Source organism: Scyliorhinus torazame, chromosome 17, assembly GCF_047496885.1.
Source record: "Scyliorhinus torazame isolate Kashiwa2021f chromosome 17, sScyTor2.1, whole genome shotgun sequence".
In the NCBI taxonomy this organism is placed as follows: domain Eukaryota; kingdom Metazoa; phylum Chordata; class Chondrichthyes; order Carcharhiniformes; family Scyliorhinidae; genus Scyliorhinus; species Scyliorhinus torazame.
Genome location: NC_092723.1, coordinates 180,863,623 through 180,887,274, shown reverse-complemented (window position 1 = coordinate 180,887,274; position 23,652 = coordinate 180,863,623). Strand labels below are relative to the sequence as shown.

The following is a 23,652-nucleotide window of genomic DNA, read 5'->3' as shown; positions in this document are numbered from 1 at the left end:
GCATTATTGCTGAGTGATAAGAGTGCGATAGCTGGTATTGTATATATTTGTAATTGTCAAGGTGGGATTGACATTACTGCGGGACTGAGCATAGATTATTTACAATTAGCAAAAGTGCAAGTCAGATGCACTGCAAAATTCCTCTTTACATTGCTCAGTAAATGTAACCAGACCTCAGACCAAGAATGTCAATTTCTCATTAAATCAATATTGCTTCCTCTGAGATTTGGTAAATTAGCATAAATAGCAATAAATTTCAGGGCACTTTTGTACGATGATTTATGTCCCCAAGGAATTGGAATTCAGCATGTTCAGACTTGAGACTCTTAGTAGGAAAGAGAAACAGATTTTTATCTACTTTGTCCTGTGTTGGTTGGAGTTAGATTCCACCCCCCCCCCCCTCCTCCTCTCAGCCGTCCCAATAACCCTATGTGTCCCCCTCTATCTGTACACACTTTTCTCTCACTCCATAAATCTTTCTGTACAGGTGACGGTGAGGATGATGAGACTGATGAAAGTTTGCCAGATGGAATCAGACCAGCCCTGTCCAAAGCAGAACGGAGCCACATTATTGTCTGGCAGGTGTCATATATTCCCGAATGAGACGTTACTACCACAAAACTCACCCCTAAACATCATCTGTATGTACATATAAAATACCCTGCATTGTACTTGTCCTTGACGAAAGCCTCTCAAAAGCTAGAAGTTCTGTTGCGTTTCCATGGTATCTCCGTTTTGGAATTGGTCGTTTGTTTGAAGTTTGCAATGGACAGTCCAACACCTTTTGAATTCAATTTAAAAATGAAACAATGTGTGAAAATAATTTGGGAATGGCTAACACCGGATTCTTTTCGAGACTGAACCTCTATTCATCATCTAACCAAATTTGTTGCTGTTACTAGCATTTGCCTTTATCATTAACCTGTACCTAAAATGTTGAACCAACTCTAAAGAGGCCACCATGATGCATGCCAGGTGCTGGAGGAAGCAATGACATGAGGCAGCTTTTCACGTCTGCCCATATACCCATCACGTAATAGTTTGTTTACTTTTGAAATTAAGATTTAGTCCCTTTTTTCAGTCAATTAAAACTTACCCCCAAATGTTTTTTTAAATGAAAAAAATTAATTTCCAATAATGTTCACACTTTAAACAGTTGCCTGTAACAGTAACTTCACTTAACTGAGTTCCCCCGTGAGAATCTGCCACTGCAAATGGAACTCAAACGACTGGTAAGAGGGCTGGAAAGATGGGTAAATATTTTTGAAAACAACAGAGAGATGTGAAGACTGGGAAATTGAATGGCTGTGTTCGTTTTGTTCGAGGGTATCACTGATGTTCAATGGCAAGAGGGAAATGTAACCACTTTTCAGATCATTTTAATCAGAGAATAGAATGATTATAGTACATTTTAATAAACCAGCGTTTTTAGCTATCCAATTGGTCACATTAAAGGCAGTACCATTGAGGATGTTATTTATTTTTGGGGGGTGGGGGCGGGGAGAAAGAAGTGCATTCTCCTTCAAGTTGGGTTTCTGCACCTGGCCCTTGAGAAGTGAGTTTTTTTTACCATTGTTCATTGTAGCTGTCAGCGTTATAGTTGGCACTCTTGAGGGTTTGGTGGAGCCTGCTACTATCTGCTTTAATGTGTAACAATATCTGAACAGGGATCAGGAACAATGGAATTTCAACAGGATGCATTCATCATTCATTTCCGAATGTAACTGGCTTCTGCAAACATTGCGGGGCAAGATGGACAGGGATTTATGGCTGCCTCCTTCACTTAACCATTTTAGTCAGTAAATTTATTTTGTGGAATATAATATATCCCTTTGACTTTAAAGTGGTTATATTTCTTTTGGGATAAAATAGAATTGCTCTTTATTACAATGAAATAAAAACAGGCTCTTGGGATAATGGCCACACAATTTGCTGGAAAGGTATCTTTTCTGGATAGATCTATGGATGGGTAGCTATAGGTTGTGTGCAAGACTGCACCGAATATCTTTAGTTCACCTTGGCTTTAGGCTCACTGGATGGACATTCAGTGAACTGAAGGAAGTGTAGAAAGACATTTCAGTATTCATCAGCGATCTATGTCCGCTACACTTTTCGCCATGACACAGGAATATGCATTCTGAACATTCATGGTATTCCAGTATTGAAGCATTGAGTGAGATACCATATGCTTTGAAGTTTCTTTTTACTTGCTCCCAGTTGTCCTTTAAAACAATGAATGGTCTTGAGTAAAAGCAGAGCAAATCCAAAAGTGGTTTTGGTTAGAGAGAGCTGGCAAAGGCAGTGATTACATGTCATTGCTAATACCAAGGTATTCAATGCTTTAATGTTAACTCCAATACAGCCCTTACTATTTTGGTGGTGAAAGTGTGCCCCAGTAGTTTTAGCAGCATGGTTCTGGATGCAAAAGACTGATAGCTTTAGTAGAGGTCTTGTCATCTTAAATAAATGGAAGAGGATACCAATGCGCGCACAAATATTGAAGTCTGTTCAGGGGAACAAGTGCTGTAAAGTGCAAATGGCATCTTTGTTCACAACCTTAATTGTTGTGAGTTACCTGGCATGTCACCCAGAGAGGCAGGAAGAGGTGGAAAAACATTAGAGATGATCACTGACCAGTGCACTGCAGCCATGGAGAAATTTGCTTCCTTATTTTTTGGGTCAGAGGACAGCACAGTGGCAGTAAACATTGAGACAACATGGAGCAAAATTGAAAGACAAAGCATTTAATTCATTGTGTTATTTAAAGGGACGGTTTGTTCAATCAGTTCCTGTCTGAGCCATGTGGGAATATTATACAATGTACACAAGAACTGAGTGACTACTATGACCTGTCGGATATGTCGGGAGTCAGCTGTGCTAGGTATAGATACGAAAACTTTGTGTGGATTTACAGAAATTCTCTTTTAATTTGATCATGTACATATCCTGGAATACATGTTATAAATGTTGTTAGTGAATTCAAAACCTTTGCATTCTGTAACTCTTCAGTATATATGTATATTCATATAACACACCACCCTTGGAGTATTCCATGCTTCCACCTTTCTTCCTTGGTGTAATGCAGATAATAACAAGGTCATTTTGACCAGGGACAAGAAAGCTATCCGTTCAGTCAGTTTTATCGTTCTGATCAAGATGTAAAGTAGGAATGAGCAAATTTTGAATGGAGCTGACAGTAAAATATCATGGAATTCGAGAGGGGAAACAAATTCGCTAACTGTGATTGGTGAAAAAGTGCCAGCTATTCTGCAAAAGAACTCACATTCGTGGCAGGATAGAATAAATGACACTGGTTTGGAAATCAGCAGATGTCTGCTTTTTCCTCTGTCTACCAGTGCGTTATATTTGAAACTTCCCCTCTTGAATAAGGTGGTAATTTTTCAGGGTCCATAAAATAGGTTATGGCTCTTCTGGGCATTTCAGACCAGGTCCTCAGCCAGTAGCAATTTGAGGTTTTTCATGTAAAGTATCTCTTATGTATTAGTCTTGAGAGAGAGAGAGATTCTGCGGTGCTTCCTAACGGAGTCCTGTACAAAACGCTAACTGGTGTATAATGAAAAGGTCGGGTCGGGTGTATAGAGAGGGTTGGCTGGTGTAAGGATATGTTCTGAGCTATTTTCCCTGTGCAATGTAATTAACTTAATTAACATGTAATTGTTCCATATGTAATAAACATATTCACATCATAAAACAATCAATTGTTGTATTCATTAGCCACATTTCAAATTGTTCATTGTTTCAGCTTGAAGCTGCTTCTGTGCAAAATAAATTGTTACCAATGCATCTGTACAGTTTAGCGGCATGAGTTCCCCACATTACTGATGCTTACCCATCAAACTCAAATGTGGTGACCATGTGCTCTACATTATTAACCCAGCACGTGGAGTGTTTTGGCAAATATCAATTTATTTGAATTATATTTTGACACTTATTGTGCCGGCCGAATGCATACAGCACTTTTCCATTATCTGCCACGTCATGGAATCTGATTACTAGAGTCACAAAACTTTGCATTTGCAGTAATCTGACATTTTGGCTGGATTGACTTTTAAACTCAATACAGCATAGGCAAGGTTAAATCTGCAGACGATAATTCAAATTGATTTTTTGGGCAACTGCTATTTGGAGAAAAAAGCACAAGTTAAATGTTCTTATGATTGAGCTGCAATACCATCAAACCGCCTCGTGGTGCGATACGTGGCTTCAAATGGCTATATTTTCAAACCGCCCACCAGGCCTCATACAAGCTAGCTTCCTCAATAGTGAAGGAAACATATACAGGTGGAATTTTCAGCCCAAGCTGTAACAGTGAATTAAAGAAAGAGCAAAAGGCAGCATGAGTGGATATGGTCTGTCAAGTCTGATCCTGGCCTTCAGCGCCACTAGTTGCCTGCTTCCTGTATCCCTCGATTCCCTGAGACACCAAAAACCTGTCTGTCCCACAGCCTTAATCCAATGATGGAGCGCCCACAACCCTCTGGGGCAGAAGATGCCAAATATTCACGACCTTTTGAGTGAAGTAATTCTCCTCATCTCAGACCTAAACCCTTACCCTGAGACAGTGCCCCAGAGGAAAGGGCATTCAAATACCCTCAACAGCCATTGTAAGACTGTCATTCATAAACATGCAGCATTCCAATTTCACATTGTCAGGTGTGATTTCAAAGGCAGCATTTCCAACTTTTAAATCTTCAAACAGCAAAATCCAATTTATGCAAAGTAGTAAGGTTTGTTTCGATGAACACTTGTTAAGCTGAGGTGCTCAGAAGGTTCTGACCTTTGGGTGCAGAATGGCGTGTTTCTGTGATGTCTGACGTAGCAAGATGTAGCTCTCACTATTGGAAGCAGATGCATTAAGGGGATAGGGCACTCCTTCAGTATGCCAGCCACACGCATCTGAATCATTAGGTCCAAGGCTCAAGTCCCACTCAGGACTTGAGCATTGCACTGTCGGAGGTGCTCCATTTCGGGAAAACTAAGGGCCTTCCCCCAACTACCTGCTTGAGTGGATGTAAAACATCCCGTGGCACTATTCCAAAGACAAACAGTTAACACCATATCCCCCTTTCCACAGGTGTCCATCAACATTTATCCCTCAGTTGACATCAGAAAAAACAGATGATCTGGTCATTATCACACTGTTTTTTGAGGGAGCTTGTTGAGCACCAATTTCCTACATTACAAGACACTATATTTTACTGTAAAGTGCTTTGAGATATCTGGTGGTTGTGAAAAGCACCATGTAAATGCAAGTATTTCTTTCATCAGTAAATTTTCTACCTGTCCATTTGTCTGGAGTATCAATAATGTATATGGGGAGAGTGCTGCTCACAGGAAGAAAAGCAAGTTTAAAAAAAAAATGCAATAAAAGGAAAATGAAAAGATTTTCTCCGAGCAGAACACAAGATGTCCAGGAGTGCTTCAGAGTGTTACTGGATTTCAATTTTGATAACTTGAGGCCTCCAGTCTAGTACTCAACACTAATGACTGCCAGTGGCAAAACCGGTCTACTACAACAGTACACAATGCGAGTTGCTTAATTGTCAGTGTTAATAGATTTCAGAATCTAGCTAGTTTTGTTTCTACCTTGGAGCATTTATCAACTTTCAACCCCAGACACAAAATTTAACCATTCTATTCCAGGAATAAACTGGTAACACTACAAACTGAAGAGGCTTCGTGCACATCCAAAGTAGAATATCAATACAACAGTGCTCTAATCTAGAATTATATCTCATGGCTGTATCCTGTGGTGTGGTTCAGTAACCTTAATAGTTATCAGGCACTTTCACCTTCAGAATCCATAGATTGCATTCAGGATGAGTCAGACAAGCTTTCTTTGTGAAAGTGTACTTTTAATGTCATTTGTTTTTTTTAAAAAAAGCAAATTCAAGTACATGCGTTGTACAGACATTGTAGGTATTGTGCAAATTCTTACAAACCATGGTTTTTGAATTTCCCTGATATAATCATGATGACCAAGGAGCTTTCAAATTCAGGCAATAACAGTTGACATGGAAATAAATAAATCTGGTTAGTCTCATCTTGGACGGACTCGCACAACAGTCAACAGATCCAGCAACTTAGTAACAATTAAAATGGCTGCTGGGAATGGAATGAAACAATTTTTCCCAATTACATTTTAGCTTCATGTTCTGACAAATCAGTTCTCAGTTTACAGTACAAACAGCAGAGAGGGAGGAGAGAATCTCCATTGAGCAAACCACATTCAGGAAGTTGGTCTAATTCAGAGATCCCCGGGCCGCACAAATGAGCTGCAACATAAGGTTCAAACGATTGCACACTAACGTGAATAAACTAAATCGAATCCTTGTTTTCAGCTCCGTGGTCGGCATCTCCCAATCCCGATGAACCTTCGGGCTACCCACGCACGCACCGGCTGGGAATGGGGCGCACATGGGTGGTTTGGATTGTTTTATGTTGGTAATCTGAACCATGCATGTGCCAGCTGGGAATTTGTAAACACTGGTCATGTGCATGGGCCTGACCGGTGTTTTAAAAAAAAAAATCAGAACTGTGCTTGGGTGGTTTCTTTCCTGGCCGGCCCATGCACGTTTCGGATTACCAACATAAAACATTGAAACTCGCATGTGCAGCCCTTTCCTGGCTGACGCATGCACAGGAGATCCCAGGTTCTTTGGGAATTGGAGATGCCGACCAGGGAATTGAAGACAAATGGCTCTGTTCGCCTGCGTGACGCAAGGGAGAAGTTTAAAAAATTTATGTTCCGAGTAAGGGAAGAGAGGTAAGAAAAAGGAACCAAAAATTAGAGAAACAGGCTCCAAATTGAAATGCATGTTAAGCCCTTCATTGTAAACTAATGAAAATTGTACTAAATGGTGGCTTGACATGATTTTAAGGTGTTAGAGATAAAAGGCTTTGCGAGAGGGCAATTCAGTTGGAGGAAATAGGAGATGTGCCTCAATTGTTTTTTTTAAAGAGTAACGTGTGCCATATTACTCCAGCCTCCCCGAACAGGCGCCGGAATGTGGCGACTAGGGGCTTTTCACAGTAACTTCATTGAAGCCTACTTGTGACAATAAGCGATTTTCATTTTCATTTCATTTCATGTTAAAAAGGTTGGGGACCACTGGCGTCTTGTTGGTTTTAACAATCTCAGTGTTTAATACCCTGTCATTAATATCAATATTGTAAGTGACCAGATAGAGGTAAAAATAATTAGTATTGCTCCAATTTTTACTACATTTCACCCGATATTGAACATTCCACCCAATCTGAATGATCATTCACCACACCCATTCCAATCACCCTTAGATTGCACTGGACTACATGAATAAAAATCTAAAGCACCATTAATTTGAAACAGGAAGAATTGCTGATCACTGTCGGTTTTTAATTCACACCCATATTCACTCATTATTGACTTTACAAGAACGGGCTTGTTTATAAGAAGCTATCAACTTAATTCTCCTGCACACAGCCTGCTCTGCGCAGAACCCTAAACATAAAGGAGTGAAGAATTCTACATTTTTAAACATTGATAAAGTGATTAAACAGTCCGACTTGAAACAAGTTTGATGACCAGACCAAAAGTTAGGTCAGGTGGGTTATTTCCCCAGCCTACGCTGTGAAATAGTTGGTGCAATAGGGCCAGCTACAGGCTCATCTCGCACACCAAGATTTTAGGCATTTCGAAATTTCACTTCAAGTCTGGTTAAGTTGAATGATTCTCATGTAAAAGTACCACTCGAGTATTACTGTGTCCATGTCACTCCTGCGACAGATTAAAGTGAATTTCAGGTTTAAAAAAAAACCTGGAGTTTTAAACCAAGTAACAGAAAATTGTGTAAATACACAGCAGGGCAATCAGCATCTGTGAAGGGGCAAGACGGGCTAATGTTTCGGATCAAGAATCAGCTGAAACACACCTTTACATGGTAAATTTCAACTGGATTATTGCGCTCAATACAGTTGAACACCCCCCACCCCCGCACGGAGCCAACATAGTTTAAAAATAATTTGCATAAAGAAAGAATAATTCAATGATCCCGAGGTCTGGCTGTCTTAGCGTGGACATTGTAACAATAGTACTTCAGTATTGATGGGTCGTTCCTGAGTGAAGTCAGTCAAAAGATTGGTTTACTCATAAATCCAGTCACCAGCACAGTCGTTCCAGCAGATTAGCTCCTCTGGGTGGAACCAGAGTGAGATTTCACGTGTGGCACTTTCCACCGAATCACTGCCGTGGATTACATTCCTGCATCGCACACCAAAATAAACAAACATCCGTTACTTTAGAGATTAAAGTGGCATCGCTGCATTCAACACTTCACAGAAGCTACAGTGCAGAAGCAGGCCGTTCGGCCCATCGAGTCTGCGCCGGCCCTTGGAAAGATAAGCCCACCCTCTACCCTATCCCCGTAACCGAGCAACCCCACCTGTCTTTTGCTGGGACATTAAGGGCAATTTAGCATAGCCAATCCACCTAACCTGCACATCTTTGGACTGTGGGAGGAATGAAAATGAATGAAAATCACTTATTGTCACAAGTAGGTTTCAATGAAGTTACTGTGAAAAGCCCCTAGTCACCACATTCCGGCGCCTGTTCGGGGAGGCTGTTACGGGAATTGGAACCGTGCTGCTGGCCTGCCTTGCTCTGCTTTCAAAGCCAGCGATTTAGCCCAGTGTGCTAAACAGCCCCTAAACAGGAAACCCACGCAGACACGGGGAGGATGTGCAGACTCCGCACAGACAGTGACCCAAGCCGGGAATCGAACCTGGGACGCTGGAGCTGTTAAGCAACAGTGCTAACCACTATCATAGATTATCATAGAATTTACAGTGCAGAAGGAGGCCATTCGGCCCATCGAGTCTGCACCGGCTCTTGGAAAGAGCATCCTACCCAAGGTCAACACCTCCACCCTATCCCCATAACCCAGTAACCCCACCCAACACTAAGGGCAATTTTGGACACTAAGGGCAATTTATCATGGCCAATCCACCTAACCTGCACATCTTTGGACTGTGGGAGGAAACCGGAGCACCCGGAGGAAACCCACGCAGGCACAGGGAGGATGTGCAGACTCCGCACAGACAGTGACCTAAGCCGGAATCGAAGCTGGGACCCTGGAGCTGTGAAGCAATTGTGCTATCCACAATGCTACCGTGCTGCCCCACTATGTTACCCTGCAGCCCATAGCAGCAACTCTTGATTACAGACGTACTGAAAGAGAAGAAAATGACTTTCCTTCTATTTTCAGATAGTCCACCATCATTTCAAACTTCCATTTCTAGTTTAAATGAATGAACCCCACACTTCTTAATATCTCTAACTCAGCAACAAGTTTGCTACTGGTAGAACACTAATCAGATGGGCACTTGTAGCGTCCATTGTGTACCTTTCTTGATTGTGTAGAACTGGGTTCTCTTTGCAGGACTGCACTACCCGAGAACAATGTTAGTCACTGGACTCAAAGGAACATCTCTCTCTGGCGGTTTACCCTGTGTGGGGCTCACAAAGAGAGCTTCACTGTGGAGTTGTATGCAGAGAAGGAATGTGTCTGAAGCTAACCTGTACCTTGAAACAGGTTTATTTCCAGGACAACAATACAAAGTTGCAGAGTCTCCCAGTTGCTCCCCCGACTGAACTGGTATCTATGCTCTTGCAATGATTCCCTAATCCGTCCTCATTTGGTTCCATGCTCCCTTACCAGCAGCACTGGTGTGTCTGTGTCCATCTTATCTTAAACTTGTCCTTAATCTAAATTCCAGTGAATACAATCCTACTTTCTGTAATTTAAACATGCTAGTCATTCTACCATGCACTCTCTCCAGGGCTAATAGATAATTCCGAAGGTGCGGTGCCTAGAATTGCCCACATTAATCTGGGTGTGATCTAACTAGGTCTTTGTATCACTGAATGAAGATATAAAGACTAGCATGTCGTTTGCCTTTCTAGTTATTTACTTATTAAACTTTTTTTTTTAAAGAGTACCCAATTCATTTTTTCCCATTAGCGTGGTCAATCCACATAGCTTGCACATCTTTGGGTTGTGGGGGCGAAAACCACGGGGAGAATGTGAAAACTCCACACGGACAGTGACCCAGAGCCGGGATCGAACCTGGGACCTCGGCGCCGTGAGGCAGCAGTGCTAAGCACTGCGCCACCGTGCTGCCCCTACCTTTCTAGTTATTTTCCACATCAGTTTGTGATGTTTTAATTATCTGTGTACCTCGGCCTCGAAGTCACTTTGGACTGCCACTGTTCTAGCATTTAGAAAGTAGCCTGGTTCTATCCTATTGGGGTCCATAGGTGACCTCACACTTGCCTACATTAAAATCCATTTACCAAGTCATTGGCCGTTCACTTAATTTAATATCCTTGTATTTTATCCTTCCAACTACACTGCTAACAATGCCACATATCTGGCAGCCTGCCATCGGTAATCTTGAAAAGGTGGTTTTCAATTCATCCAGAATTCATTAGGTTAATCCCAGAGTTGAGGGGGTTGGATTACGAGGCGAGGTTGAGTAGACTAGGACTGTACTCGTTGAAATTTAGAAGGATGCGGGGGGATCTTATAGAAACATATAAAATTATGAAGGGAATAGATAGGATAGATGCGGGCAGGTTGTTTCCATTGGCGGGTGAAAGCAGAACTAGGGGGCATAGCCTCAACATAAGGGGAAGTAGATTTAGGACTGAGTTTAGGAGGAACTTCTTCACCCAAGGGGTTGTGAATCTATGGAATTCCTTGCCCAGTGAAGCAGTAGAGGCTCCTTCATTAAATGTTTTTAAGATAAAGATAGATAGTTTTTTGAAGAATAAAGGGATTAAGGGTTATGGTGTTCGGGCCGGAAAGTGGAGCTGAGTCCACAAAAGATCAGCCATGATCTCATTGAATGGTGGAGCAGGCTCGAGGGGCCAGATGGCCTACTCCTGCTCCTAGTTCTTATTATGTTCTTATTAATTTTGAGGGTATATATATCAGGAAAGGGTGAACAGGCTGGATCTCTTTTCTCTTGGCAAAAGGTGGCTGAGGGGTGACCCAGAGTTCTTAAAATGATTAAAGATTTTGATTCAGAGAGAATCTTTCCTCTTGTGCAGAAGAGCATAACTGGAGGCCATCAATCAAAGAGAAGGCACCAAGAAATCCAGAAAGGAATTCAGTAGAAACATCTTCAACCAGAGTGTGCTGAGAATGTGGAATTCTCTACCACAGGTAGTGGTCACAGAATCGCAGCGTTGTTACGGCGCAGGAAACCATTCGGCCCATCTTCTCCGCACTGACTCTCCAAATGAGCATTTTGAATTAGTGCAATGCCCCTGCTTTTCCCCATAACCCTTTCACATTGTTTCTGTTCAAATAATCATCTAAATGTCTCTTGAATGCCTCAATTGGACCTGCCTCCACCACTCTTCCAGGCTCTGCAATCCAGACCCAAACCATTCGCAGTGTGAAAGGTTTTCCTCACGCCACATTTACTCCTTTTGCAAATCACTTTTTAAAACCCCTGCCCTCTCGTTCTTGAACCTTACACGAACGGTAAGTTTCTCCCTGTCTACTCCCCTCATGATTTTGAACAGCTCTATGGTTGAAGTGAATAGTATAGATGCATTTGAGGGAAACTAGGCAAGTATTTGAGGAAGAAGCGAATATAAAAGATATGGTGATAAGATTTAAATGGGAAAAGTTAGTTGGATGCTTGAACATAGAACAGTACAGCATAGTACAGGCCCTTCGGCCCACGATGTTGTGCCAAACATTTATCCTAATCTAAGGTCAACCTAACCTACACCCCTTCAATTTACTGCTGTCCATGTGCCTGTCTAAGAGTCGCTTAAATGTCCCTAATGACTCTGACTCCACCACCTCTGCTGGCAGTGCATTCCACACACCCACCACTCTGTGTAAAGAACATACCTCTGACATCTCCCCTATACTTTCCTCCAAACACCTTAAAACTATGTCCCCTTGTGACAGCCATTTCCACCCTGGGGAAAAGTCTCTGGCTATCCACTCTATCCATTCCTCTCATCGCCTTGTACACCTCTATCAAGTCACCGCTCTGCCTTCTTCGCTCCAGTGAGAAAAGCCCTAGCTCCCTCAACCTTTCTTCACAGACATACCCTCCAGTCCAGGCAGCATCCTGGTAAATCTCCTCTGTACCCTCTCCAAAGCATCCACATCCTTCCTAAAATGAGGTGACCAGAACTGGACACAATATTCCAAGTGCTGTCTAACTAGGGTTTTAATAAGCTGCAGCAAAACCTCACAGCTCTTAAACTCAATCCTCCTGTTAATGAAAGCCATTAACTTCCATTAACAACCCTATCAACCTGGGGGGCAACTTTGGGGGATCTATGTACACGGACCCCAAGATCCCTCTGTTCCTCCACACAGTGGCGACTAGGGGCTTTTCACAGTAACTTCATTTGACAATAAGCGATTTTCATTTCATTTAACCCTGTATTCAGCATTCAAATTCGACCTTCCAAAATGAATCACTTCACATTTATCTAGGTTGAACTCCATCTGCCACTTCTCAGCCCAGCTCTGCACCCTGTCAATGTCCTGTTGTAACCTGCAATTGCCCTCGACACTATCTACAACTCCACCAACGTTCATGTCATCGGCAAACTTACTAACCCACCCTTCCACTTCCTCATCCAAGTCATTTATAAAAGCCACAAAGAGCAGAGGTCCCACAACAGATCCCTGCGGGACATCACTGGTCACCGGCCTCTAGACGGCATACTTTCCATCCACTACCACTCGCTGTCTTCTTTCGGCCAGCCAATTCTGTATCCAGACAGCCAAATTTCCCTGTATCCCATGCCCCCTAACTTTCTGAATGAGCCTACCATGGGGAACGTTATCAAATGCCTTACTGAAATCCATGTACACCACATCCACTGCCCGACCTTCATCAATGTGTCTCGTCACATCCTCGAAGAATTCAATGAGGCTTGTGAGGCATGACCTGCCCCTCACAAAGCCATGCTGACTATCTTTAATCAAACTATGTTTTTCTAAACAATAATTAATCCTATCTCCCAGAATCCTTTCCAATATTTTGCTCTCCAGATGTATGACTGATGGGTCTGTAATTCCCAGGAATTTCCCTATACCCTTTCTTGAACAGGGAAACAACATTCGCCTCCCTCCAATCATCCGGTACTCCTCCAGTGGAGAGTGAGGACGCAAAGATCATCGGCAATGGCGCAGCAATCTCCTCCCTCGATTCCCGTAGTAACCTGGGTATATCCCGTCAGGCCCAGGGGACCTATGCTTTGATGACCTGATGCTTTGAGCAGAGAAAAAAATGCCATTTGAGCTAAACGGCCTCTTTCTGTGCTGGACATGCTTTTTATCCCATCATTTAAATCATTAATAAATATGGCGCATAGCTGAGACCCCAACACTTATCTCTAAGGACATCATTAGTCAACCTGCCCATTATCCTTACTCTGTCTCTTGCCACTCAGCTAATTGCGTTCCCAGCAATGAAGTTCAACTTTAGTGAGCAGTATCTAAAGAGGGACTTTATTGAATGCCTTCAAAGTCCATATAAATAACATCCAGACGTTCCTCCATCCATTACTTTAGTCACCACTTCAAAAACATTCAAACATGGGCAGCACGGTAGCACAAGTGGATAGCACTAGCTTCACAGCGCCAGGGTCCCAGGTTCAATTCCCCGCTGGGTCACTGTCTGTGCGGAGTCTGCACGTTCTCCCCGTGTCTGGGCTCAGAAGTGGCAGATGGAGTTCAACCTTGATAAATGTGAAGTGATTCATTTTGGAAGGTCGAATTTGAATGCTGAATACAGGGTTAAAGGCAGGATTTTTGTAAGTGTGGAGGAACAGAGGGATCCTGGGGTCCACATACATAGATCCCTCAAAGTTGCCACCCAGGTTGATAGGGTTGTTAAGAAGGCGTATGGTGTGTTGGCTTTCATTAACAGGGGGATTGTGTTTAAGAGCGGTGAGGTTTTGCTGCAACTTTATAAAACTCTAGTTAGACCACACTTGGAATATTGTGTCCAGTTCTGGTCGCCTCATTATAGGAAGGATGTGGATGCTTTGGAGAGGGTACAGAGAAGATTAACCAGGATGCTGCCTGGACTGGAGGGCATGTCTTATGAAGAAAGGTTGAGGGAGCTAGGGCTTTTCTCACTGGAGCGAAGAAGGCAGAGAGGTGACTTGATAGAGGTGTACAAGGTGGTGAGAGGCATGGATAGAGTGGATAGCCAGAGACTTTTCCCCAGGGTGGAAATGGCTGTCACGAGGGGACATAGTTTTAAGGTGATTGGAGGAAGGTATAGGGGAGATGTCAGAGGTAGGTTCTTTACAGAGTGGTGGGTGTGTGGAATGCACTGCCAGCGGAGATGGTGGAGTCAGAGTCATTAGGGACATTTAAGCAACTCTTCGACAGGCACATGGACAGCAGTAAATTGAAGGGGTATAGGTTAGGTTGATCTTAGATTAGGATAAATGGTCGGCACAACATCGTTGGCTGAAAGGCTTGTACTGTACTATGTCTGCGTGGGTTTCCTCCGGGTGCTCCGGTTTCCTCTCACAGTCCAAAGACGAGCAGATTAGGTGGATTGGCCATGATAAATTGCCCTTAGTGACCAAAAAGGTTAGGAGGCGTTATTGGGTTATGGGATAGGGTGGGAGTGAGGGCTTAAGTAGGTCGGTGCAGACTCGATGGGCCAAATGGCCTCCTTCTGCACTGTATGTTCTATGTTCTATGATCGAACCTTTATAAATTCATGTTTGTTCTCTCTGATCAATTGAATATTTTCAAAGTGTTCGTTCACGATCTCCACCCTTACTATATTGATGTTAAACAGTTGATCTATAATTCTCTAGTTTCCCTCTTTCAGCATTCCTAAATAGTGGTGGGAAGCTCTAAGCTTACACACAAAATGTTTTACGCTTATAAATGAATTGCTTAGCTATTTTTAAAAAGATTTTAAATCTTGCGGCCTGCCATGACTACTCCATTCAGCTTTCTGCTTTTAAAACCAAGAAAATACCCACCTGCCCACTTCAACACAGAAGTCCCCTCTGATGGTGCCTGGTGCAGAATCTGCAGGATTGGTCTCTCCCAGCATGGCCCGACTGGTTTTAACAACATCCAGACCTTGCCATACCTGAAGTGATGAGGAAATAACGGTCAGTAACAGACTCTTGCAAAATAAGGTAGTCAACGTGGCAAATTAAAGTTACTGTGCCCACAAAGTCTTCCTTGACAGCAGTGATTTATCACAGTGCATAAAGATGGTGAAGTCAATGCCTTTTTGATAAACTACAAACATTCTGTGGCACACGTATACACACATTGTTTTAAAATTGGATTCTGACAAGCAGATGCTTTGCAGCTGTCTATCAGCTTTGTACAAAGCATTATATCCTAAAAGCATGTATTTAAATTTTCACAGTAACTTCATTGCAGTGTTAATGTAAGCCTACTTGTGACAATAATAAAGATTATTTTACAAATGCAATAAAGATCACCTGTAATGAGTTGGATGAAATTATGATTTGTTTCTCTAATTATATGGTGTTAAACTTGTTGTACAACTCAAGGTCAAAGTACAGTGTTATGAAATCCATGTTTCTTTCCCTACACAGAATGTTCCACTTTTGCCCCCTTCCTCTCAGTATGGTGACTTACTAAACCAAGTGGTTCCTTCTTAATAGTGAGTCTCGGCATTGAAAGTCATGGAAGGCATCACCCAAGCCTAATGCTGTATCCACCCACTGCCCACAATCTATTTTCCAACTTGGAACTATTTATAATAATAATCTTTATTGTCACAAGTAGGCTACATTAACACTGCAACAAAGTCACTGTGAAAGGCCCCTAGTCGCCACACTCCGGTGCCTGTTCGGGTACACGGAGGGAGAATTTAGAATGTCCAATTCACCTAACAGCATGACTTTCGGGACTTGTGGGAGGAAACCCACGCAGACAATGGGAAGAACGTTCAGACTCCACAGACAGTGACCCAAGCTGGGAATCGAACCTGGGACCCTGGAGCTGTGAAGCAACCGTGCTACCCACTGTGCTACCGTATTGGATAGTGATCGGGGAAAAGAATCCAGAGGGATTTTCCAGCTCCAGGGCGCCGAGCCAATTTCAGTTCCTAAAGCATGCAGTTTACCATTGTAAAGATCAGAAAGTTACTAGTGCCGCAGCTGTGCTGATCAGGTTACTCAGTACAAAACCAGCTTGTACAAGTGATGACATTTTCGGTTGTGAGCTTTTCACGTTGACGTTAGCAGAGGGTGGAACAGATCAGCCACCTGTTGATTTAAGCTCTTATTTTAATCATCTTTAATTATTTTTTTAATCCTTCCAATAATTGGGCCATTAAACAAATCATAAACATCACATCCATTGTTTTCAATTCTGTGGCATGGTTCCTCTACATGGTATTATCGTTCATTGTAAATGCTTGTCTAAAATGGATGTGCAAAAGGTTCCTCCATGCAGCCTTAGGAAAAGACTCTCTGACGAGAGGCTAATGTTTGAGGATTGCTGTTAGAGCATTTACGGATCATTCTCTGTACTTACTAATGATCCCTTTGAATTATTCAGAATAAATTGCTCACCATCATTCCCAAAAGCTGCTCAAGAATCGACTAACACTTTATTCTTTATCAAAGTTTAATGTTCAATATTAGTGTTTCTACACCCAACATTATTAAAAATTTAAATCTTGCTCCATAGCAAGGTACATCACCATGTGACTATGCCAAGAAGTAATTCCTACAATTTGTGACTTAGATATTTCTCGAACACAGCCACAATGGGAGGCAGTAAGAGGACGTGACTCCTCGTCCCAATCCTCAGAATATTTAAGTCAGGCTGACAACTCGGATCACCCACTGCACCTCAGAGTTGACCAACAAAGTGACACCAGGGAACAAATCGACCAACTGCTCCTTCTACCGTTGCAGGTAGACCCGACACAAATAGAAGACTTAGAAAACTGGATTAAAGGAAGATACTGTATAGTTCTGGCTGCTGTAACATACCATAGCAACCAAAGGGCCGGAGCTCATGTATTTCACCAATCCATTAAAGAAAGGGCGGTTCTGGAGTTCAATGTAATGATCTCGCAGCAAGTTTTCTGAAGCCTACATAAAAAAGACACAGTATGCCATTATTTAATTTATTAGACTTATTCCACCAAACATTAGAGTAAAATATAAAAGTCATCTCAAAATATCTGGATGTTATGTAGCACATGGTCTCAAATCCAGCTGTCCAAAAACCAGCACTGTCCGAAAACCAGATGTTTTCACTCAATTTTAAATTGAGTGAAATAATAAAGAACTTACCTGGCCAATTGGGCTGGGCACGGTATTGGCAGTGAGCTGCCTGACTAGTTATCGCTTTCGTCACTTGCGTGCCAGACTATTCCCACGTTCTATGACCCTTAACCCCACCCGATTCAACTTGACCCGGACCGTCTGATTCAAAATCCAGCAAGATCTGAAATCTGGCGTGGCCTCGGTCTCAAGGTTGCCTTTTTGAGACACTACCTGTATATTCCTGATCAGTGTAGCAAAGTGAGCAAAAGCAGTTAGATCATCAGTACTTCAAAATGTTAAGTTTATTTAATTAATACATTCCTGATTCCTCTCCAAGTCTTAACAGGAGTTGCTACTCATTACTATGTCATACATATTTGGATGTGACACAGGAGAATATTAATGTCCTGCACATAATACGGAAACACAGTCATTCAGTATATATCCACTCTCATGGAGCTAACGAGGTGTGCCCAAGCCCCTGCTGGGGAAGAGCTTTTCCAAGCTCTGTCCAAAACCTGGCTCCTTCCCATTTCCAGCCTGATGTGGAGATGCCAGCGTTGGACTGGGGTGAGCACAGTAAGAAGTCTTACAACACCAGCCTGGACTGGCCCCACTTATTCACTCTCACAGCCGTCTCATTTGAACATGACATTTTGGTTTGCAACACAACTTATCGGAATAAATTCACTGAATCATTTAAATCTGGGAAATGCCTTTATGAGGATCAGCGCAGAGCTGTGCTACGAACAATCCAGTTGGTTATATGAGATATAATGAAATTAAAATCATTTGCCCCATTAGGACTGTCTTCCAACTGAAGAGGTGTAGACCATTTTACTGTAGGTGCAAACCAGCTTTGTAAACCATGGATAAAAACATTCTTCAATTTATATCCTGCCTCTGTAGGTAAAGGGTAGATGTTGAGCAAATGTTTCAACTGTCCAGGAAATCTTGAACAGTGGTTCACTGTCTCAGAATACGGGATTGGCCATTTAGGGCTAAGGCAAGGAGAATTTTTTTTTTACTCAAGTGTTGTGAATCTTTGGAATTCACTAGCCCAGGAAATCCAGTCGTTGAGTATTTCTTAGGTATTAGGTGGGATGGTGTGAGAAAGTGGAGTTGAATTTAAGATCAACCAAGATCTTACTGGATAGTGGAGAAAGTAAATAGCCCACTTCTGATCCTATCCTTGCATTCCTAAATTGTATTGAATATCTGTTTAAATTTTGGTCCCACTTCACCATGTTTGCAAAGTCACCAAATTAGGGAACTAAAGTCGCCACAGTCCCAGAGGACCATAGGCTGCTCTCCCCTTTAAGAGCTGACTGGTGGTGATTTACCATGAGGGTCACCACACCTCAGGCGAGGGACAAGGTTGAGAAGGCAGAGTCTTCAAGGATAAATTCAGCCGGTACAGGAATTGGACCTGCGCTGTTGCCATCGCTCTGCATCATGAACCGGCTGTCCAGTCGAATGAGCAACCTGACAGGCTTCTCCCAGATCAATAAATCAGAAAGTCAGCAGGTTTTGAAGTAAAACTTTGTACATTTTAAACGATTCTCTTATTCCCAGTGTCCATGATTGTACAAATAGTATCTACTTGTACCAAATTACACCTATGCTTCTCTAGGTCTAGAAATATACTCTAGGTACTGTACCTGCATTATTTTCATTCCAACCAGTTTAAATCCCTTCCGTTCAAATCTCTGTATGATTTCTCCAACCAGGCGCCGCTGAACTCCATCTGGCTTGATAGCTAGAAAGGTGCGCTCATGTAGTCCAGCAATTACTATGTAAACAGAAAATGCGGAATTTTGATAAGAAAGACTTGCATTCAGAACACACCTTCCACAAAACCACAGGATACTCTGTGATGCTTTACAGCTAATGAAGCACGGGTCACTATTGTAATGTGGTAAACGCAATGGCCAATTTCCACACAGTAACGTCCCACAAACACCAATGTGATAATGGGGCCAGATAATTCTGTTTGGTGATCGAAGTTGAGGATCAATATTGGGCAGGCATCAGTGAGAACTCCCTGCTCTTCTTTGAGCTAGTGCCTTTTATGGTAAATGGGACATCTGAAATATGGGACACCTGAGAGATGGCACCTCTGACTGCAGCTTTCCCTCAGTACAGCACTGAAACACCAGCCTAAATTCTGTGCTCATATCACTGGTGAGGCTCAAACCGACAACTATTTGACTAGATTGAGCCATGGTTAATATAATCTTGGCTGCTTATTAATACTTGGTTGTCAATGTGCAGGATTTCAATGACCAAGATGTCCATGAGCAGGATGCCCATGTGCAGGACGTCCATGAGGTGGGTGCCCATGAGCAGGGTGCCCATGAGGAGGGTGCCCATGAGGTGGGTGTCCATGAGCAGGGTGCCCATGAGGAGGGTGCCCATGAGGAGGGTGTCCATGAGGTGGGTGCCCATGAGGAGGGTGCCCATGAGGAGGGTGCCCATGAGGTGGGTGTCCATGAGGTGGGTGCCCATGAGGTGGGTGCCCATGAGGAGGGTGCCCATGAGGTGGGTGCCCATGAGGAGGGTGTCCATGAGGTGGGTGCCCATGAGGAGGGTGCCCATGAGGAGGGTGCCCATGAGGTGGGTGCCCATGAGGAGGGTGTCCATGAGGTGGGTGCCCATGAGGAGGGTGCCCATGAGGAGGGTGCCCATGAGGTGGGTGCCCATGAGGTGGGTGCCCATGAGGTGGGTGCCCATGAGGAGGGTGTCCATGAGGTGGGTGTCCATGAGGAGGGTGCCCATGTGCTGAGCGGTCGACACCCGGCGCCGGGCTCTCCTGCAGCACCTACCCCAGTCCCAGCCCCCGCTGGGGCGAAGGCTGCTCCCAGGCGCCGGCCCACACCGGCCTCCTCCCCATTGGCGGCCTGCAGCGGGCGGCCGCCCCATGTTCCCCCCCCCCCACTCACCCGTCTGGAACAGGTAGGAAAAGACGGTCAACGCCACACAGATCATCCCGCCCGCCTGCCGGCCCGCGCGCCCTTTCCACCCGCAGCAGCAACGGCCGAGGCGGGAGCGCGCGCGCAGGCGTCACTTCCCGAAAGGCGCGCGCGCGTCGGCGTCACTTCCCGAAAGGCGCGCGGGGGCGCGCGCGCCGGCGTCACGTCCGGAAAGGCGCGCTGTGACGCTGCTGGGGGCGCGCGCGCCGGCGTCACGTCCGGAAAGGCGCGAGCGGCCTCTGCTTGGGCCGTTGGGCATTTCCTCCGCCTGTACTTCCCTGCTCTCTGTTGCTATGGCTGCCTGTGCTCTCCCAGTTTGTGTGTCCCTCCCCCCACTATTGCCCTTTGCTTTCTCACTATCCTCCTCCCCCCTCCCTGCAGTTGGTCGATCCTTTCTCTTGAGTTTAGCCGTCCCCTGCACTGCTCCCCGGCCTATCTCTCCCTCTCACGCTTGGCTACTCTCCCCTGATTCCTGGCTATTCTTCAGCTTGTTTGGCACAAACAGGCCCGGAACAGTTGGGTGACTGTCTCCCACGTTCTGTGGAAGCCGTCGTCTGACCCTCGGACGGCGAATTTGATTTTCTCCATTTGGAGAGATTCCGAGAGGTCGGACAGCCAGTCCGCAGCTTTGGGTGGTGCTGCTGACCGCCAGCCAGTCTGCAGCTTCGGGTGGTGCTGCTGACCGCCAGCCAGTCTGCAGCTTCGGGTGGTGCTGCTGACCGCCAGCCAGTCTGCAGCTTCGGGTGGTGCTGCTGACCGCCAGCCAGTCTGCAGCTTCGGGTGGTGCTGCTGACCGCCAGCCAGTCTGCAGCTTCGGGCGGTGCTGCTGACCGCCAGCCAGTCTGCAGCTTCGGGCGGTGCTGCTGACCGCCAGCCAGTCTGCAGCTTCGGGCGGTGCTGCTGACCGCCAGCCAGTCTGCAGCTTCGGGTGGTGCTGCTGACCGCCAGCCAGTCTGCAGCTTCGGGTGGTGCTGCTGACCGCCAGCCAGTCTGCAGCTTCGGGTGGTGCTGCTGACCGCCAGCCAGTCTGCAGCTTCGGATGGTGCTGCTGACCGCCAGCCAGTCTGCAGCTTCGGGCGGTGCTGCTGACCGCCAGCCAGTCTGCAGCTTCGGATGGTGCTGCTGACCGCCAGCCAGTCTGCAGCTTCGGGTGGTGCTGCTGACCGCCAGCCAGTCTGCAGCTTCGGGTGGTGCTGCTGACCGCCAGCCAGTCTGCAGCTTCGGATGGTGCTGCTGACCGCCAGCCAGTCTGCAGCTTCGGGCGGTGCTGCTGACCGCCAGCCAGTCTGCAGCTTCGGATGGTGCTGCTGACCGCCAGCCAGTCTGCAGCTTCGGGTGGTGCTGCTGACCGCCAGCCAGTCTGCAGCTTCAGGTGGTGCTGCTGACCGCCAGCCAGTCTGCAGCTTCGGGTGGTGCTGCTGACCGCCAGCCAGTCTGCAGCTTCGGATGGTGCTGCTGACCGCCAGCCAGTCTGCAGCTTCGGGCGGTGCTGCTGACCGCCAGCCAGTCCGCAGCTTCGGGAGGTGCTGCTGACCGCCAGCCAGTCTGCAGCTTCGGGTGGTGCTGCTGACCGCCAGCCAGTCTGCAGCTTCGGGTGGTGCTGCTGACCGCCAGCCAGTCCGCAGCTTCAGGTGGTGCTGCTGACCGCCAGCCAGTCCGCAGCTTCAGGTGGTGCTGCTGACCGCCAGCCAGTCTGCAGCTTCGGGTGGTGCTGCTGACCGCCAGCCAGTCTGCAGCTTCGGATGGTGCTGCTGACCGCCAGCCAGTCTGCAGCTTCGGGTGGTGCTGCTGACCGCCAGCCAGTCTGCAGCTTCGGGCGGTGCTGCTGACCGCCAGCCAGTCTGCAGCTTCGGGCGGTGCTGCTGACCGCCAGCCAGTCTGCAGCTTCGGGTGGTGCTGCTGACCGCCAGCCAGTCTGCAGCTTCGGGTGGTGCTGCTGACCGCCAGCCAGTCTGCAGCTTCGGGTGGTGCTGCTGACCGCCAGCCAGTCTGCAGCTTCGGGTGGTGCTGCTGACCGCCAGCCAGTCTGCAGCTTCGGGTGGTGCTGCTGACCGCCAGCCAGTCTGCAGCTTCGGGTGGTGCTGCTGACCGCCAGCCTATCTGCAGCTTCGGGAGGTGCTGCTGACCGCCAGCCAGTGTGCAGCTTTGGGCGGTGCTGACCGCCAGCCAGTCTGCAGCTTCGGGTGGTGCTGCTGACCGCCAGCCAGTCTGCAGCTTCGGGCGGTGCTGCTGACCGCCAGCCAGTCTGCAGCTTCGGGTGGTGCTGCTGACCGCCAGCCAGTCTGCAGCTTCGGGTGGTGCTGCTAACCGCCAGCCAGTCTGCAGCTTCGGGTGGTGCTGCTGACCGCCAGCCAGTCTGCAGCTTCGGGTGGTGCTGCTGACCGCCAGCCAGTCTGCAGCTTCGGGTGGTGCTGCTGACCGCCAGCCAGTCTGCAGCTTCGGGTGGTGCTGCTGACCGCCAGCCAGTCTGCAGCTTCGGATGGTGCTGCTGACCGCCAGCCAGTCTGCAGCTTCGGGTGGTGCTGCTGACCGCCAGCCAGTCTGCAGCTTCGGGTGGTGCTGCTGACCGCCAGCCAGTCTGCAGCTTCGGGTGGTGCTGCTGACCGCCAGCCAGTCTGCAGCTTCGGGTGGTGCTGCTGACCGCCAGCCAGTCTGCAGCTTCGGGTGGTGCTGCTGACCGCCAGCCAGTCTGCAGCTTCGGGCGGTGCTGCTGACCGCCAGCCAGTCTGCAGCTTCGGGTGGTGCTGCTGACCGCCAGCCAGTCTGCAGCTTCGGGCGGTGCTGCTGACCGCCAGCCAGTCCGCAGCTTCGGGTGGTGCTGCTGACCGCCAGCCAGTCTGCAGCTTCGGGTGGTGCTGCTGACCGCCAGCCAGTCTGCAGCTTTGGGTGGTGCTGACCGCCAGCCAGTCTATAGCTTTGGGTGGTGCTGCTGACCGCCAGCCAGTCTGCAGCTTTGGGTGGTGCTGCTGACTGCCAGCCGAACAGGATTCTACGGCGGGCGGTCTGGGAGGCAAAGGCAAGGGCGTCCGCCCTCCCCAGGAATAGATCTGGCTGGTCTGATAACCCCGAAGACCACCACTCTCGGGCATGGCTCCACCCTCACCCCCACCACTTTGGACATTGCCTCGAAGAAGGCTGTCCAGTACCCAACAAGTCTGGGGCAAGACCAGAACATGTGGGTGTGGTTGGCCAGGCCTCCTTGGCACCGTTTACATCTGTCCTCCACCTCTGGGAAGAACCTACTCATTCGGGTTCTTGTTAAGTGGGCTCTATGTACCACCTTTAGTTGCATCAGGCTGAGCCTCGCACACAAAGAACAAAGAACAAAGAAATGTACAGCACAGG

General features: G+C 46.4%; 2 protein-coding genes across 2 annotated transcripts in view; one reads left to right on the top strand and one right to left on the bottom strand.

Moving 5' to 3' along the window:
* mapk8ip3 (mitogen-activated protein kinase 8 interacting protein 3) overlaps window positions 1-3,715 on the top strand; it is a 212,030-nt gene extending 208,315 nt beyond the window's left edge. Inside the window, 1 exon segment of the mRNA XM_072481763.1 lies at window positions 488-3,715. Coding sequence (XP_072337864.1) covers window positions 488-603 — 116 coding nt within the window. The 3' untranslated portion in view covers window positions 604-3,715.
* A 2,140-nt stretch (window positions 3,716-5,855) lies between these two features.
* On the bottom strand, window positions 5,856-20,381 carry LOC140394468 (nucleoside diphosphate kinase A-like). Its single transcript, XM_072481762.1, has 5 exons — window positions 20,278-20,381; window positions 18,997-19,127; window positions 17,057-17,158; window positions 15,053-15,165; window positions 5,856-8,260 (listed from the first exon to the last, which is right to left on the bottom strand). Exons 1-5 carry the CDS (start codon window positions 20,321-20,323, stop codon window positions 8,143-8,145), a joined length of 510 nt encoding a protein of 169 aa, XP_072337863.1. The 5' UTR covers window positions 20,324-20,381; the 3' UTR covers window positions 5,856-8,142.
* Between the last annotated feature and the right edge of the window lie 3,271 nt (window positions 20,382-23,652).

Bases quoted from the DNA above. Each gene is read 5' to 3' on its own strand.
- LOC140394468 (XM_072481762.1), bottom strand. From the start codon at position 20,323: ATGATCTGTGTGGCGTTGACCGTCTTTTCCTACCTGTTCCAGACGG. The intron at 17,159-18,996 runs GTACAGTACCTA...TTTTTTATGTAG, and splicing joins TTGGAATGAAAATAATGCAG to GCTTCAGAAAACTTGCTGCG. The intron at 15,166-17,056 runs GTATGTTACAGC...TCATCACTTCAG, and splicing joins CCGGCCCTTTGGTTGCTATG to GTATGGCAAGGTCTGGATGT.